Here is a 16,980-nt window from a genome sequence, read left to right as displayed (position 1 = left end):
TAACTTGCATGCATATATTTGAAATTGTCACTATCTCAGAAAACTGTGGGAAAAAAACAATGATGCATTCGTGACGTGTGTGAAATAGACATTGGCTAAAACGCATTTCTATGCAATTCACAATATGAAAGACCGGACGAGGAAGATGATGTAAATGCTGATGGATGACAGCAGCAACTAAGTAATGCTGATCACGTCATCGTCCTTATTGCATGTAAATATTGTGCACGATGAGTACAGAAAAATTTGTTTTGGTTCTGTATTTTATAATGGTTGATTGAAATTAATATGAGCTTTAATTGGAAATAAAACCAGTTCATCAAGATGAATCAGCTAAGAATCTACGCAAGATGACCACAAACCAACAATTCAGGCACACAGGAAATGCAGCAATTCTAGTTTCGTCAATTCCAAAAGGGAACTAGTCTGATTCAACAATTACATTATTTATAATGAATAAACAAGCCATAAATGGGCACAATCAAAATCAGGCTTTGCAAAAAACAGCATATGAGTCAATAAGTCATCAGTCATAATAAATTCAGAATTCGGCTGAAATGATCACAAATGATTGAAAGTAACAAATAAATGATAACAATTAAATAAACCAAACAAAAAAGGAACAAAAAAATTCTCCAGCTAATAAGAAAATAAATACGAAGAGAATGCAGAAGAAAAAAAAGGGGGTGACAGGTTGTGACTTTTTTCTCAGAATTCCGACTTTAAAGTCACGAACACTATGAGAATTCTGACTTTAAAATTCTCATCGTGTTCCAGTGAAGGGGGCCTTCGCCAATTTCATCGCCAAAGACATCTACATCACTTCAAATGCATGTTACTGAGTGGTATAAATTTGACAAATTACACTCTGGCGCCCTCGTGTGGCGTATTACTGAAATACAAGTGTGATGTTTGGACCAGTGCAAGAAACACTAATGTACAACCCTCAGTTTCCACTTAATTTTTAATCAATATAAAAGTGGAGTACAATTGTGTCTTGTAATCGATATTGGTTATGTTTAGGGTTAAAATTAGGGTTAAAATAAGGGGTTGGGATAAAAATCAATTAAGCAGAACTAATGGGAAAAAGAAAAGTTATGCTTGCAAAGAGTTCCAGGAGGTCGGACAAAAATCAAGCTGACCTCCTGAATTATCACTTTAAAGAACTTTAAAGTGGGAATTCTCACTTTAAAATCAGAATTCTGAGAAAAAAAAGTCATAATCCTGTCACCCCCTCTTTTTTTCTTCACTGGCCCTAATCCTCTTTTGTAAATAATATCAAAACAATCATTTTTTTTTTTTTTTTTGAGTAGTAATGAAAAGCAGATGTGGCAAAGAGGAGGAGGAGGAGAAGGAGGTGGCTTAACGTCTGCAACAGCAAGAAGGGAAGGAGAAAAAAAAAATCATCCAGGAAGTCCCAAGCACAAAAAACCGCTACGTTAGCACAAAAAAAAGGATGAGTGAATGAGTGGAACAGAAAGCATCCGTTTAACCTTTGAACCGTCTTCCTTTTAGTCCTCAACGAGTCACAAGACCGATTCCCGGTGATTCTCCCGAATCCCAACGGTAAGCAAGGAGACGTCCTAAGGAGAGGAACAAAACGGATTTGCACGTGTCTTGCATGGTTTGTGCGCTTTTTTTCTTCACTGCTAATTAACCTCATTAACTACTTTGTTGCGCTCTTTTTTTCTTGCGCAATTTTTTGCGCGTTTTTCTGCACCCACTCTGCACATTTATTTGTACATATATCTTTGCACGCTGATCTTTGCTTCATCTAGAAATTTCAGGTTCACAGTTCTTAACGTCATGAACACGGTCCACTTCAACCCGGGTTCGGATTCAGGTTTAAATGGGTGAGGATTTTAAAAAAACAAAAAAAAAGCACATGACTTCCTTTGGGGAAAGATTAACCTTGAATGTGCACATGCATGTTTATTTTTACTGCATGGTTTAATGTTTGAACTCTTTTTATGCTGCTTATTTTTCATGTTTTTATGACTTTTAGAAGTGTGGCAAGAATGGATGATGCCAAAGTGGAGATTGACAACGGACAGGATAATGCTGTGGTACCAGACACTATGTTCCAGTGAGTAGATTATATTTAATTAAAATAGATTTTTGGGGGAAAATATGCTAGTTATTAGACTGTCTGCCTCACAGTTCAGAGATTCTGGGTTTGAGCCCCTCTCATGCTTGATCTAGCTAGTTAAATTTATAAAAAAAAAAAAAAAAAAAAATCCCATGAATAGCACTCATTGAAATGACAATAAAATATCTTTCATCTTATTTTCCAGCAATATCCGGAATAAAATTGCCCCCTTTGTTATGTCCTTTGGATTCCGGTTAGTATCTTAATTTCCAAAGCAATACCGTCTTATCGTGAAAGCTAATGTTTGATATTATCTCCACTCAGTGTTTTTGGGGTGGTATTGATCCTGGTTGATATTGTGCTGGTCATCGTGGACATTTCCCTGCCAGCCAGGAGTAGAGAAGTTGGAAATTCTCTGGAGACCGTCTCGCTTATCATCTCCTTCTTCTTCCTGGCTGATGTTCTCCTCAGGGTCTACGTAGAAGGGTAAACTATTTCCAGTGCTGTGATTGGTTGTTAAAGAGGAAGCAATGAAGGAGGAAGTTGGGCCGGAAATAAAAAGGCCTGCAGGGAAAGGACTCCCAGGATGTTTTGTTTTTAAATGGAAATGTTTAATTGCGACATTATCCTGTGTGTTTTTTAAGATTCAAAGTTTACTTTGCTTCCAAGCTGAACATCATTGATGCCTGTGTTGTGGTGATCACATTGGTGGTCACCATGAGCTACACCTTCACTGACCTGTCTGGAGCTAGTCTAATTCCCAGGTACTCATTAGTACCAATATATGTGTTAGATCACAGAATAGAATTAAATATGGGAAATAAATTCTATGAATCACTCCAATTTTCCTCCACAGGGTAGTTTCCTTTTTGCGATTCTTGAGAATTATCATCCTGGTGAGGCTGTTCAGGCTGGCAGCTCAGAAGAAAGAACTGGAGAAGGTCACGAGGAGGATGGTAATAAAATAATATCTATAATTAAAACTCGAATCAAATTAAAGGGAGTCATCAAGCTCTGTTGATTCTTTTCAGGTGTCTGAGAACAAACGGCGCTACCAGAAGGACGGCTTTGACTTGGATCTCACTTATGTCACGGGTAGAAATTGTATAGCTTGATGGTAGCCCGTTGATGTTTTTTTCCATTTTTGATTCCTTGTTGTCCAGATGGCGTCATTGCCATGTCTTTCCCGTCATCTGGGAAGCAGTCCTTCTACAGGAACCCAATCAAGGTATTATTATCAACAATTATTGCGGTTTTATTTATCAAGAGGAGGAAAACTAACAGAACCACTTTTTGACACCCGTTAAGCTACTTGAGTGCAGTAGCTCAAAATGATTGTCCTGTCCTGTTTGCTTCCAGGAGGTGGCTCGGTTCCTCGACACAAAACACGAAGGCCATTACAAAGTTTACAACCTTTGCAGTAAGTCAACTTTTAACAAATGGTTCTAATAATAAAGGTCAATCCAACTTTTGTTTGGTTTTTGGCAGGTGAGAAAGGCTACGACCCCAAGTTTTTCCATTACCGGGTAGAACGAGTGTTCATCGACGACCACAATGTCCCTTCTTTAGAGTGAGTTTCTCAAGTTTGACATCGAATTAAGCTTGTATTTATTTATTATTTAGAAATTTTCAAATTATTATTATTTTTCTAATTCTTTTTCAATCAACACGTGTTTCAGAGACATGCTGAAGTACACCGCTAGTGTGAGGGAGTGGATGTCAGCTGATCCCCAGAACGTCATCGCTATTCATTGCAAAGGAGGAAAAGGTGGTGATTCTTCTTTTTTTTTTTTTTTTACTGGCAACCATTTGGGTTTTTTTTTACTAGACGTGTGTTGATTTTGACTGTACCGCTAGGTCGGACTGGTACTCTGGTGTGCACGTGGCTTATTGACAGTGACCAGTTTGAAAGTGCACAGGTGAGACGGTCTTAAACAGGTAAGGCTCTTCATCCAATGATAGCTTTTATTTTATATTTCTCCAAAATAGGACAGTTTAGAGTATTTTGGGGAGAGGAGGACGGACAAAAGTCGAAGCTCTAAGTTTCAAGGAGTGGAGACTCCTTCTCAGGTTGGAAACTGCTCCACTGTCTTTCCTCAAGGGTTTCTAGTTTGAATTCTATTTTTCGTACAGAGCAGGTACGTGGGCTATTACGAGATCATGAAGAGTAAATTCAACAGACAGCTTCCTCCTCCCAAGAGCCTCAAGATTAAGAGCATCCGGATTCACTCCATAGCAGGTGCAACCTAACACTGCACATAATTCATGGAGATTTTTTGAGAAGTAAAAATGACGCGGCTGTTCTCGACATTAGGTGTGGGCAGAGGTAATGGAAGCGACTTGAAGGTGAAGATAATAGTCCGAAAAGAGCTGGTTTTTCAGTGTGTGTGTGCCACGCAGGAGAACTGCACAGTAAGTTAGCGGCTGTCACTTACTTTGTGACTGAGACTCACTTCCGGTTGTTTGGTTTTGAGGTGTTTCCCGACGTGGGCGGAAATGCAGCGGTCATCAGTCTCCAGAATGGACCTGAGGTTCAAGGAGATGTCAAAGTCATGTTTGAGTCCAGCGCTGTGAGTGATTTTCTATTTTTGGATTCAAACTAAAAATTGATCTTCACAATTGCTGTTTATGTCTGATATTTAAAACTCTCTCACCTTCTCAGGGTATTCCAAAGGGATATGAAGATGTTCCCTTCTACTTTTGGTTCAATACCTCCTTCATATCAGATAACAAGTACAAACATCCCAAGAACATTTTTGATCTGTTTTTTTTTTTTTGTAAAAGTGTCTTACTGGCGTCTGATATTTCCGCAGGTTGTTTCTACCCAGAGAGGAACTGGACAATCCTCACAAACCTAAAATGTGGGATTTGTACAAGGAGGACTTTGGCATCACCATGTCCTTTTCGGACATCTAGTTATTGTACAGTTCTTGTAATAAAAATGCTCTTTAGATGGATGGGTTTTACGAAGATTTTTGTTTTTTCCTCCCCCCAACAACCAGTAGATAAAGACAATTAGCAAAACCAATGTATTCAAATATCTACATATTTTATTTACAATTTATACAGAATCAAAAAGCTACATCATGCAAACGTAGCTTGTGCGTGTCAATTTGAGTACAGCACTATTTTTATACATTACAATTGTCAACATATTTGAATTTGATCAGATTAAAGTGCAGACAGTAGACAAGTTCAGGGATTGATTGTGACCTGCATTTCAAGTAAACCGAAGACATTCTTAGCAACAAAGTGTTCCTCACTTCATCTGCATTTACCTAACACAGACTTTTCCTCACTTTGACACCATTAACGAAATCACAGTGCTGCAGCAAGTCGTACCTGCCGCTTTTCAAAAAGCACAAGATGCCAGTTTTGCACGTCTCCTCGCACGGCTCGGAAACGTGCCCCTTATGTCGGAAGTACCAGAATTTCCGGAAGAGGCGGTCGTCCCCGAAGAAGCTCCGCACCAGCCCGTCCAAGTCGGAGGGGAAAAGGCTGGACAGCCCGTAAGCCTCGGTGGCGCGGTACAGCAGAGTCCACTTGGGGTTCTCTTGGGGCTCTCCCAATTTGTAGTTAGCCTCAGTCAAGTTGAGGATATAGGTCTCGTGGTCCAAAACCATCCTGGAGCTGCTTTGGTAGTTTCCATCGAGGTAGTAGACACGATAACCTGGAAAGATGATCAATTGACGAGTTCCACTAAGGAATGGAAGCTGTGATGTGCTTACCTGGGTTTAAATTAATGTAGGTGGTCACACTGGGAGAAATGAACGCAACGCCCAGTGGACGATTCAAGGTCTCCTCGTCGTAAAACATCTGGAACTCATCGAAGTGTGTGTGTCCAAAAAACTGACCCGTGATGGTACTTTCATATCTGGAAAAACAATTGTACATTTAAAGCATGTTGCAAAATGATGCCATCAGAAATCACAATTAGATTGCTCAAAAATGTTTTTAAATTGAATATACCTGTTGATAATATGATAGTAGTTCCAACTCCAGCTGCCCAAACATAAACCAGGTGGAATATGACCAATGATATGAACCTGCCCACAATTACAGTCATAAAGGAACATGCAAAGCAACAACTTTGGCCTCATTAAAAAGCTCTTTCTAATTTCCTGCTCACCTTCTCTCCCTTGTCTTCGCTGGCCTGAAGAACATGAACCAGCCACTGGAGCTGGTTGGCAGGGTCGGTGGAGTTCACCATGAGCCAGAAGTTCTCCCGAGCGCAGAAGTTCATATTGAGGGACACCAGCCTTAGACCCGGCTGGATCTCAGTTGTGTAAAATCCTCCGTATCTGCAATCACATGACATTTTGTAATACTAGAACTGAAAATGGATTTAAGGGAAGCTAAGCTGACCCAACTAACATGACAAACTCCACCAATTCCGCAATCTCATGTTCAAATGTGGCCCACCTGAGCGACTTCAACGTCTGCTTCGGCAGCCATTTTGACCACTCGTCAGCCATGGTGTCATATAACCAGGCGGCGGATCTGTTGCCGTGAACGAAAGGAGGTGGGAAGCTGTTCACCGGTGTGCTCTCGTGATTTCCAATAGCAGGGTAGACCGTCACATTCGGCCCGAGGTGTCTTAAGAAAAAGAGAACCAGATTATTAAAACCGGTCCAACTGCAATACCCCAACACTTTTCTTACTTCTGTATGAGCCTGGTGATGACAGTAAGTGCAGACAGTTGTTGTTTCCTAGTTTGAGACCAGACGTTGTGGGCCGGTATATCTCCCGTCCAGTAGACCCAGTCCCAGGGTCCGGACCTGGCTACATTTTCCAGGAGGTTTCCCACCGTCCTGAGCGGGAGGTCACACTTGCTGTATGTTCCCCAGTAGCCCGCTTCCCTGCGTCGCCACTTGGGGGAGTCGGAGTCATTACGGCAGCAGAGAGGCTCCTTGCAGTCTGCGGCACTACCAGTCACGTACTCCTGTCATTGAATATAGCATAGGTGTCAAAGTCAAGGCCCGGGGGGGGGCAGATACGGCCCGCCACAGCGTTTTATGTGGCCCGCAAAGACAAATTGTGCATCAAATCCATGTGTCATTACTAGAATTGCAAAATGTCTTCACTTTTAATATCTTTTTTTTAAAATATTTGACCAGTTTTTACTCGTCTGATTTGAAAATGAGTTATTTGTCAGTTTGTTTAGTAGCTTTTACTGTATATAATATGAGGTGCTCATACATTTATTTGTCATAATGGCCCTCCAAAAGAAGCTATGACCACCGCTGGAATATAGGCAATAACTATCAAATCCTCCCAAAACCACCCAAAAAAAAAAAAGGCTTACTCTGTCCCAGTGGATGTCCGTGAGAAACAGAACCCTGCTCTTCGGCGACCCGGGTTTTGGCGGGACAGGTGGTTTTACGGGAGGCTTGGGGTCCTTGGGTAAAGTAATGTTCCACGAGGCGTAGATGTCAAACTTGCCGCAAGCGGGGCCCACCAGCAGGCCGCACGCCTCCGACGGCCACAGCAAGGACTCCTGCAAGGCCCGGATGAAGTCGTCCCGGAAAAGCTCGGTTATGTCACGACACACTTGCTCATCGGCCAGGTGGAGGCGCACGCAGGCTTCGCCCACGGCACGGGCCACTCGCTCTTCGTTTAGGTCGCTCTGGAAAATAAAGACGTATTTCAAAACATAACAAAGAGATCATGAAATTACAAATGACAAAAAAATAAAAACTATTGCTTCATGTTGTCCTTTGAACATTCTTTACAGATATAGGATAGGGAGCAAAAGTCAAAGGTCATCAGTAAATAATCTATACTCGATATTATCAATAATCAGTAGTTGCAACAGTTTCTTCCCAAAAATTCTGCAGTGTGAATCCTGACCAGGAGAGCCACATCCAGAATGGTGAAGAGGACTTGACACGCGCGGCAGGAGATGCTGGTCCAGTTGAATTTGAACATTGGCAGACGCTCCATTATAAGATTTGGCTGACCCGAGATCAGTGTCGGGTGACAGGGGACCTCCAAAGGTAACACGAGCAGCAGCGCGCAGGTCAGCAGCCCAAAGCGGAGCTGCGGCAAGGGGAACTGTGTCATTGCGCTCGGGGAAGACTTTCTACTTCCTGGCGTGGACCAAACACAAAACACGAAGAGTGGCTTTCATGGAGGAAGTTTAAATGTGATGATCACTTTTGCGGATAGTGGCCCAAAGCAGTTCCATGCAGAGAGAGTAAACCTTTACCTGAAGCGGATGCAGACGAGATCTTCGTCGTAGTCTTTAACTCGGCAATGACTTTCAAAAAGAAGCGTTGCGGGGAGAGGAAGAAAGTTGTTGTTCCTCCTCAGCTGGTTGCAGCGACTCAGCCGAGTACAGCCGACCGACTCTCTAAAGGAAGTCAGTCAGCTGATTGGTCATGTGACTTACACGCAACTCATGATGTTGGGTTTCGTCAAGGTGCAACGCTTTAAACGTTTCAGATTTATCTTTATTTTCTAAAGCAAATCCTACTTGACCCCTTTTGCATTTAATACTCGTGTTCCTGACCATTTTTATTCATCCGCAGTAATGTATCGCGTTCTACATGATGTTTACAATGTACGCCCTCTAGCGGTTATAATCGCTATTACACCATTTATTGTCAACGTGTAACTATTTTGACTATTTGACATGGGATGCAACAAATATTTTGACTTTTAAAAATAGCAATAAAAATAAATGTTATTGTACATTGTATAGTATTGTATTTAAAAAAGTGTGGCGCTGCTTAACCCTATTTGACTGGGCTTTGGCGACATCTTGTGGCAATTTAGGGAGTTACAGAATAAAGTATTGAATGGGCAGGATTTCATTTCATTGGAAACTATAGTTCCGCCCAGAATAATAGTTTCTTCCCTTTCGTTTTTTTTTTTTTTTTCTCGGAGGGGGGGCTGACTGCATGATGGTGACCTGTCCTGTCCGCCCCCCTGGGCAGTGACAGATAGCTGTCGGTGGGGACTGGGGGAAGGCTATGTGAGAAATAATCTGGCCACGCGTTAAGCTTCTTTATCCCCGCCGAGCCAAGCCGACTGCTGCGCCTCCGGTTCACGGACAAATCACAACACGAGCGGGAGGCAATCAAATCTCATGGTGGGAATTTAACAAATTTCCATCTTCGGAGGTCTTTGCAAAGGAGCCTTGACTGGAGAGTCAGAAGCAGAAAAAGTCGCTGCTGAGGCAGACCATAAAGTCCATACAGGGAACTAAACCAAGAGGGAAACTGGCAAAGTTGTTTTGGGCATGGAACATAAGAAACTTTGGATATTCTTGATAACTATTTACATCTTGACAGGTGAGCTTTTTCATTTTTACTTTAAATATTCACATTTATGATGCAAAATTAGAATTTCCAAAATAACATTGTCTGTAGATCATAGCTATTCCATTTCTGATATTGGGTCCTCTTTGACTGTCTACGTGTTCCTAATCTGGGCATGTAGATGTTGGTTGATGCTCAGAATCAATTTAATAGGCAAACTGGAGAACTCTGGAGGTGTGAATACAGAGAAACAAACATCCTATAACCAAGAATTTGCATTTTCTTCCTATTTATATTGTTCTCCTGGTTCCCTGTCATAATACGTCACTGGCATAGATTGATAAACAAGGATACATTATTTATCATAATAATTTGAACACCAATATCTTGAAACTATATAATTCACACTAATATTTGGTTGAGAGACACTGTTCCACTGAATTTAAAATCTAGTGTCAGACATGTGGCGGCATCCCCCAAAAAAGTAGGCTAGCGTGGGTGGGCCTGGTTATGTAATGACAATAGTGGCAGCATACGGATGCTGCTGACATCTGCTCTGATTTGGGTTTTTTTTTTACTCACTCGCTGATAAATCTCTCTCCATGCCAGCTGAGCTGTAATTTGCTGGTGCTTTTACATGTGTAAGTGCACGTCTTCTGTGTGTGTGTGCCATGTGTTGAAGGACAGGGATTAGAGTTGCTCACGGAGGGTGAGAGAGACAAGATAGCAACCAAATCCCAGACGACAATCTTCACCTGCTAGGTGCATGCTCATTCCCTGCACTTTTTGTTTTGCAATCATTTGCTTGTGCAAATGCACTCAAATTTCAATATAATCCACTGTTGGATCACCCAGACTAAAATAATCCAGCCCAGCCCCTTTTTGTCCTTTTCCTAACCCCCTTTATGTAGCTTTGCTAGGCCATTTTTATGATTGACGAGTGAGCCAATTTCCTGCTTTTCCTCTCCGACGTCCTCCAGTGACATTTTGTAATCATTGCGACACCTCATTTCTTGACTTTCTGCGTTCATGTCACCAAACAGCAGGAAGAGTCATGCTAATCCTGTGAGCTGGCCTCGCTGAACACGGGCCAAGTACACACTCCACACCGCCACACAGATTACATGCAAACATGCACACGGGCACTCGCAAACAATGCCAGATTAAATAATATGTTGCGATTTGAAGAAAAAAAAAAAAAGTAACCTGCATTTCAATCAGTTAAAATGAGAGCATACAAGGGATGTAATTTAGCTGAGTGGATGTCACAAGTGCGTCTTCATTTTTGCAATATATGATACTCGCAATCTGTTGCTTTTAGAGATTAAATAGGAAATCACATAATATGGCTGTCAATGTCGCAAATTAACTGTAGGATTTAGTTTGTTGTGTGTGTCTGCTTGTGTTTGTGTCATTTTGCGTTTGATAGTATTCATTGTGCGTTGGGTAGTAAATTCTACACAAACACAGTGTGTTAATCCACAATCAATCACAGATTGGATGGCGCAGAGATTAAAGAGTTAATCTGTCCTCATTTTTTGTTTTATTTTCCTTTTTTAATGCCAGTATTTAAAAAAATATCTACGTCTCTTTCAAAATACTGATTGAGTAACCAAGCATCATATATATATAAATATATATATATATATATATATATATATAAGATTTATTTATTTATATATTTATTTATTTATATATTTATATAGATATTTTTTTTTTGATTGAGTAACCAAGCATCACATATATGTATACATATTATTATTTATTTATTTTGCTCAGAAGGCCCCAGTTCCATCTGAAGAAAATGATTTTTTCTTAAATTAATTTTATGGGAGTCAGTATTTCTCCTCTCACTTTTTCAAAACTTTTCCACTGTGCATTCATGAAGTATCTTTTATGTTTCAAGGTATTATCAACAACTGGCCTTGAAGTAGAGCTGTGCAATTTGGATTTTCCCAAGTGTAAAGTGACCCCTCCCTTGTTTTATACAGTAACAATGCATGTCTGTCTCAAATTACATATACATTGTCACAGATTGAGTGCAATGTGAAAATTGAGTTTGTGGTTAAAGGTTAAATTAAAGGTTGGGTGCTTTTTTTTTACGCAACAGCTTGTGTGAATGTGTATCTAGATAAACTGGACTCATTTAATAGGGCTCGTTCCATGCGTGTCGCACTTGTAAAACAACATTGCCATTGTTGTGTTAAGTTCCCATGCTGCTGCTGTTTTTAGGTCATTGTGGCTCATGAGGTCATTTCCCATCCTCTCAAACTATGGAAGAATGAATGAATGGCCGTAGGATACTCGTGACGTGGGCTGTGTGTGTGTGAGAGGACCAAAGAAGCTCTTAATCTGAACATCTAATCAGTACAACAACTTTCTTTGTGTATGTGGGTGATCACAAAAGGGAGCCATTGTCCCTAATTTTTTGGTTTGTCATTCAGTATTCCTCCATAAATTTAAGTCTCATGAGAAAGTCATTGTATATTTCATGCATCAATTCACATCATACAGATGCATTTGAATATTCCTAAAATCTAATCTAATCGATAATCTATTCCCACGGATTGCTTTTGATTATGTATAGTCCACTTTAAGATGAGAGCACGCATGGCTGAGGTTTAACATACAATATTTGCATGAGAATGTGAGATGAACACAGTGGATTAGATCGATGTAAAATAATGTAAGCAAATTTATGTAATGTTCTATTGTGGTTTAACAGGAGGGCGGAGCTTATAGTGCGTCTGTAGTTTCTGCCTGAGGTGTTTCTTATTGGCGTGTCAGAAATGAGAGCAAAATACTCATGTCGGCTTCACGTCAATAAGCCTCCATTAATATGATGGAAATATGAAACTAGCATGCTGACCTGTGAATATGTGGCTGTTATTTGAAAGTACAGATTGTCTCATTGATCAGCTCCGATTGTTTTGTCGTAAAATGAATGATCATATTTGGGACCTCTGGTACTTTTATGATTGGATGAAAACAAGAGATAAACAGTTTGATATTACCAAATGTGTTTGTTGCGTGTGTGTGTGCATGAGAATGGGGGCAGCCATTGTTTGGAGCATTTTTGTTCAATATTCCGCTAGGTTGTATTGAAAATATATGTATTATGTATTAAAAAAAACTACATGCAATAACTATTTATTATTTACTTTCTGTACAAACCTCATTCATGTTCCTACATATTCCAACATTGAACAGACTGTAAATAAGATTTTTAACCTTCATTCTTAGACTAATAGCTATACTGTAAATAAGATCTTTCACTTTTATTCTCAGACTTCCTTTTATACTTTTTTAAATTTTGTAATGTTTGCACGAGGAAGGGAGCAGCTCAACTAAGTTGTAAAATCAAAATAAAGGGCATTCTATTCTATTCTATTCTATTCTATTCTATTCTATTCTATTCTATTCTATTCTATTCTATTCTATTCTATTCTATTCTATTCTATTCTATTCTATTATGAACCAATTAACAGGCTAGCTGTTTCAAAGTTAGCCCCACTCACTCTTAGTGTGTGTCTGGTCATGCAGCACATGTGAGGTGGAGTGGGGGGGGGGGGGGGGGGGTGAGGCAATTGAGTGGATTTGTTCTAGAAGATTAGTCAAGTAGTGGGGACAGTACTTCGCAAACCATGCTTATTTATACTTTACTGTAATCCATGCGACCTTTGACCTAAGGTCCCTTCCCTTTGACATAAGGTATGCTGATCGCGGAAATCCTTTTTACACATTGTCTGTATCTATTGCATGTATGTGCTTGAAATGTACTTGCTTCAATTTTTTGTGTTTTAGGAGTGAATGGGCAAAGTGTAGAAATGGATGATGGGAAGTCGGGCTACCTGGGTTCCAAAGTGGATCTCCGATGTCGCTTCATCAACAGCTCGCCGCCTGTCAAAATCTCACAGGTAGTTTGGTAGTCATGTCATTTTTAATTCACTCAATGTTCACGTTGTATCTCATCAGGTGACATGGCAGAAACTGGTAAACGGCACCAAGCAGAACATGGCCATCGCTAACCCGTCCCTCGGGGTATCCGTGGCCCCGCCCTACAAGGACCGTGTCACCTTCAAGAACGCCGCCGTGAGGCGTCGAACTCCCAACCTAGAAGACACCACCATCACCTTCTCCTCATTGCGTATGTCTGACGAAGCCACCTACATTTGTGAATACACCACCTTCCCTGCGGGCAACAGGGAGAACAAGGTCAACCTGACTGTATATGGTAAGAACTACCTAGAAAGTTATCGATTAATACTCCGACATTCCTTCCATGTATTTGATCATATTATTGTTCAGTTCGTCCGACCACCCAAATGAGTCTGTCCACGCCCACATTGGTGGCTCGTGCATCCAACCTAAAGACGCCGGTGGCGACGTGCGTCTCTGCCAATGGAAAACCACCCGGTGTCATCAAGTGTGTGTTCATTTTTTAAGGCGGAATTTTATCATAATTAGCACGCCAGCTAGCTAACGCTGGTACGCATCTCCTGTCGGCAGGTGGGAGACGAGGGTGCCGGGTGAGGTGACCACCCGCGAGTACAGAAACTCGGACGGCACCTTCACAATTCAGAGCGACTACATTCTGGTGCCCATTAGGGAAACACACAAGGAGACCCTCACTTGTGTCACCTCCTACAACGAGGAAGTATTCACGGACAGCGTCACCCTCGATATTCAGTGTAAGTAAAAAGTGTATTTTATGGCTTGGGCTGAATTTTGTTCTTCCAGTCTTTTCTAGTCGTACATATTGATCGTCCTCATTGTGTGAACTCCAGACGAACCCGATGTCATGGTGGACGGCTACGATGGAAACTGGTACCTGAACAGAGAGAACGTTCAACTGAGCTGCCAAGCTGACGCCAACCCGGCCGTCTCCCTCTACCAGTGGAAGCTGTGAGAAAGAGGATTGAAAGACATCCCAGTAAATCTTTCCCATATTAATTCCTGTCTGTGTTTCCTTCAGGATCAACGGCTCCATGCCGAGCAGCGCTGAGATAAGAGACAACGTTTTAATATTTAAAGGACCCGTTACATACGATTTGCAGGGTACTTACGTTTGCGATGCCACGAACAGCATCGGGACCCGATCGGGCTTCGTGGAGGTCAGCGTTATAGGTAGGAGACCACGAGATCTCAAGATCCAGAGTCCATCTTGATACATGTGGTTTCTTTTCAGATAAACCGCTACCGCAGATAGCAACGCGTGATGTCATTAGCGTGGTGGCCTTATTGTTAGCAGCGGGCGTGCTGATGGGAATCACCATAACGGTGCTGGTCCTCAAGATCAGAAGTAGGAAGGATGATACCTCGTATGTACCGTCCATACTTTTTGGGATTGACCGATCTTAAATGTCCAATGAAGACAATTTAAGTAAGACACTGATTATACCGTTTCCTGTCTTTCCTTCCGATCAGAGACGACTCTCCATCGAGGAAACTGTCCCAGCCGATACGTAAAAGACCCGCGGAAGATATTCAGGTACACCTATTGGTCACAACAGTGCTTCTCAAATAGTGGGGCGCGCCCCCCTTGGGGGGCGCGGTGCTATTCCTGGGGGGGCGCATGTGACCCTGGGGAACAGGCTTTTTTTTTGGCAGTACTAGAATAAAGTGTAATTGCGCGTTTACTACAGCAGGGGGCAGTGGCGCTCTCATTGTTACTTCTGTCACGTTTGCGACAGTGCAACATTTTACGACTTACAAGACAAGTTAGGATAGTCACGGTGGGGAGGGGGGGCGCGAATAGTTTTCTTCTTGCTAGGGGGGGGCGTAACAGAAAATAATTGAGAAGCACTGGGTCACAACATGAGCTCATTCATTGCTAACCTTTGAACTTGCATTGCTTCTAACTCTTTCCACAGCATTCAGGGCGTTTCTACGAGGAACTTCCTAACACAGCGGACTACGTGAGCTACAGACTTGCATGTAATAAGGAGGACTACCCAGAGCCCTACTCCCCCCCCATTAACCCACCGCTGTCCTTCCTGCCCCAACATCCCTACCACTCTCCACACGCTACCAACACGACTACGGGCAGCAGCAGCACCAGCTCGTCCAAGAACACATTTTCTCCACCTTCGCACTCCTCCGCTATTTTTAAGTACCCCTCAGTGCCGGGCCTGTCCCCCCCTCCCCCGGGGGTTGGGCCGTATACGTTCCCCAAAGAGCAGTACGTCTGAACCGGATCTCAAACAGAACGACAAACTTTTCCCTTGAGGAGGATGGAAAACTCGATTTGGACTACAAGGCGTCTGCTACACTTGGGGGGAAGCGATGCAGCTTTCGGACTTTTTATTTGGCAACACATTTTCTTCCCTTGTGATCCATATTTTATTTAATTATCTGTTTTTTTAAGGGAATATTCTCTCAGACAAATTATTTATTTTATACCTGTCCATGACGGAATCTTTTAATCTGGCTAACCAGTTTACCATCCTCTTCTTTTTGTAAGAAAAGAAAAAAAAACACATATGGAAATAAAGTCAAATAAATATGTTTCATAATTTAATAATCACTGTCTCGATCCTGCACTGTAAACACTGTTCCCTGATACCTCACCTTTATTTCCTGATTTATTGTGTTTGTATTTTGACATTTTTATCGACAGAGATTTCTCTCTTTTTTTGACATTTATAGAAAAAAATGTGTGTTTATGTGTTTTAGTATTCATTGACACTGGTTGTTGGATGAATTTGGAATATTTCAATAAAAAATGAGCAAGAGGCTGATATCAGTGGTGTTAGTAATTTCTCACAAATCATAAATGCGCTAATCCTTATTCCCACTTTATACTAGTCTGCTTTTTTTTTTTTTAGTTGAGCCTTTTCACAATGAATGCCAAGTCATTGCCAAGTGTCTGAAACTGATCAGTGGCCTACATTCATTCGAGGGCCACATCTCACCTTACCTGCTTCCACTTATTAGTCCCCTCCCACTCCTCTCTTGTTCTCCTTCAACTCACACCGTGATCCTTAAGGATCATTCTTCACGACAAGATAACAAGGTTGAAACAAAAGAACAATCGTGGCTGCTATAAAAAAAAAAATCGAGCCTAATCCAAATCTCATCAATTGTGGTTATTCTCTGAAATTAAAATGCCTGAAATGTACTTGTACAACTTCCCAAAGAGGATTAACGACAGGGGAAAATGATCTTATTCGACGGATTATTCTTTTATCGTTTGATGTGTGTTCCCTTGTCCTGAAACAAAAAGTACAAATCATAAACAACATAAAGCCTCGATTGTGCGCATCCTCCACAGCATATAAAAATGATTGTGAGTGTTGCGTGGCGGAATGTCCACATTGGCAGCCATTAGTGTAATGTGTGTGTATAATAGATGAGCGCAAAGTATCACCGGTGTCATTCTAACCCCACTGGAGAAAGATAGAAGGATGGAGAGAAAGGAAAAAGACATGAATAATTGAGTCTAAATCAGTTGACTTCATCCCTTCCTACTCTCGGGCTACTCAAAGTCAGTGCCTTCTTCTGGAAACCTCTGGATGGGAGCGAGAGAAGAAGTCATTTTGGCTGGCCTTTAGATATCTATTTTTGTGGGGAAAAATATTGCTGGATCGAAGATCATGATGATACCATGCTGGTCCAACTGCTAGGGCT

At 41.5% G+C, this 16,980-nt stretch overlaps 3 protein-coding genes across 7 annotated transcripts; 2 read left to right on the top strand and 1 right to left on the bottom strand.

Moving 5' to 3' along the window:
* The first annotated feature begins 1,385 nt into the window (after window positions 1-1,385).
* Window positions 1,386-5,046, top strand: tpte (transmembrane phosphatase with tensin homology). Of its 5 annotated transcripts, none has more exons than XM_061298669.1 (19): window positions 1,386-1,566; window positions 1,788-1,853; window positions 2,006-2,086; window positions 2,295-2,342; window positions 2,414-2,575; window positions 2,734-2,853; window positions 2,946-3,045; window positions 3,121-3,184; window positions 3,253-3,317; window positions 3,449-3,509; window positions 3,578-3,659; window positions 3,769-3,857; window positions 3,947-4,008; window positions 4,079-4,159; window positions 4,223-4,328; window positions 4,404-4,501; window positions 4,564-4,659; window positions 4,752-4,822; window positions 4,903-5,046. In XM_061298669.1, exons 2-19 carry the CDS (start codon window positions 1,807-1,809, stop codon window positions 5,003-5,005), a joined length of 1,536 nt encoding a protein of 511 aa, XP_061154653.1. In that variant the 5' UTR covers window positions 1,386-1,566; window positions 1,788-1,806; the 3' UTR covers window positions 5,006-5,046. The 5 variants fall into 5 exon arrangements, with proteins under 5 accessions (XP_061154653.1, XP_061154651.1, XP_061154654.1 ...); XM_061298667.1 differs by having other exon boundaries at window positions 1,779-1,853; XM_061298670.1 differs by having other exon boundaries at window positions 1,386-1,624.
* Window positions 5,047-5,121: 75 nt separating this feature from the next.
* On the bottom strand, window positions 5,122-8,449 carry smpd1 (sphingomyelin phosphodiesterase 1). Its single transcript, XM_061298660.1, has 9 exons — window positions 8,298-8,449; window positions 7,940-8,178; window positions 7,395-7,715; window positions 6,751-7,031; window positions 6,512-6,685; window positions 6,219-6,390; window positions 6,059-6,135; window positions 5,818-5,963; window positions 5,122-5,759 (listed from the first exon to the last, which is right to left on the bottom strand). The coding sequence occupies exons 2-9, from the start codon at window positions 8,150-8,152 to the stop codon at window positions 5,368-5,370; spliced, it is 1,776 nt and encodes a 591-aa protein (XP_061154644.1). The 5' UTR covers window positions 8,153-8,178; window positions 8,298-8,449; the 3' UTR covers window positions 5,122-5,367.
* A 519-nt stretch (window positions 8,450-8,968) lies between these two features.
* nectin1a (nectin cell adhesion molecule 1a) lies at window positions 8,969-16,091 on the top strand. The gene is made up of 10 exons (XM_061298672.1): window positions 8,969-9,384; window positions 13,156-13,268; window positions 13,327-13,585; window positions 13,660-13,777; window positions 13,861-14,042; window positions 14,139-14,256; window positions 14,327-14,478; window positions 14,540-14,672; window positions 14,779-14,842; window positions 15,225-16,091. Exons 1-10 carry the CDS (start codon window positions 9,333-9,335, stop codon window positions 15,540-15,542), a joined length of 1,509 nt encoding a protein of 502 aa, XP_061154656.1. The 5' UTR covers window positions 8,969-9,332; the 3' UTR covers window positions 15,543-16,091.
* The last annotated feature ends 889 nt before the right edge of the window (window positions 16,092-16,980 follow it).

The sequence above is a fragment of the Syngnathus typhle genome, linkage group LG15 (assembly GCF_033458585.1).
Source record: "Syngnathus typhle isolate RoL2023-S1 ecotype Sweden linkage group LG15, RoL_Styp_1.0, whole genome shotgun sequence".
Taxonomy (NCBI): Eukaryota; Metazoa; Chordata; class Actinopteri; order Syngnathiformes; family Syngnathidae; genus Syngnathus; species Syngnathus typhle.
Note: the sequence above shows the minus strand (reverse complement) of the source record. Positions and strands in the feature narration are given on the sequence as shown.

Coding starts and splice junctions, on each gene's coding strand:
- tpte (XM_061298669.1), top strand. CDS start 1,807: ATGAACACGGTCCACTTCAACCCGGGTTCGGATTCAGGTTTAAATGG. Junction 3,858..3,946: donor TCATTGCAAAGGAGGAAAAG/GTGGTGATTCTT, acceptor CTGTACCGCTAG/GTCGGACTGGTACTCTGGTG. Junction 4,009..4,078: donor ACCAGTTTGAAAGTGCACAG/GTGAGACGGTCT, acceptor TCTCCAAAATAG/GACAGTTTAGAGTATTTTGG.
- smpd1 (XM_061298660.1), bottom strand. CDS start 8,152: ATGACACAGTTCCCCTTGCCGCAGCTCCGCTTTGGGCTGCTGACCTGC. Junction 6,686..6,750: donor ATCACCAGGCTCATACAGAA/GTAAGAAAAGTG, acceptor CTTTTTCTTAAG/ACACCTCGGGCCGAATGTGA. Junction 6,391..6,511: donor CAGACGTTGAAGTCGCTCAG/GTGGGCCACATT, acceptor ATGTGATTGCAG/ATACGGAGGATTTTACACAA.
- nectin1a (XM_061298672.1), top strand. CDS start 9,333: ATGGAACATAAGAAACTTTGGATATTCTTGATAACTATTTACATCTTG. Junction 13,778..13,860: donor AAACCACCCGGTGTCATCAA/GTGTGTGTTCAT, acceptor TCCTGTCGGCAG/GTGGGAGACGAGGGTGCCGG. Junction 14,257..14,326: donor TCCCTCTACCAGTGGAAGCT/GTGAGAAAGAGG, acceptor TGTTTCCTTCAG/GATCAACGGCTCCATGCCGA.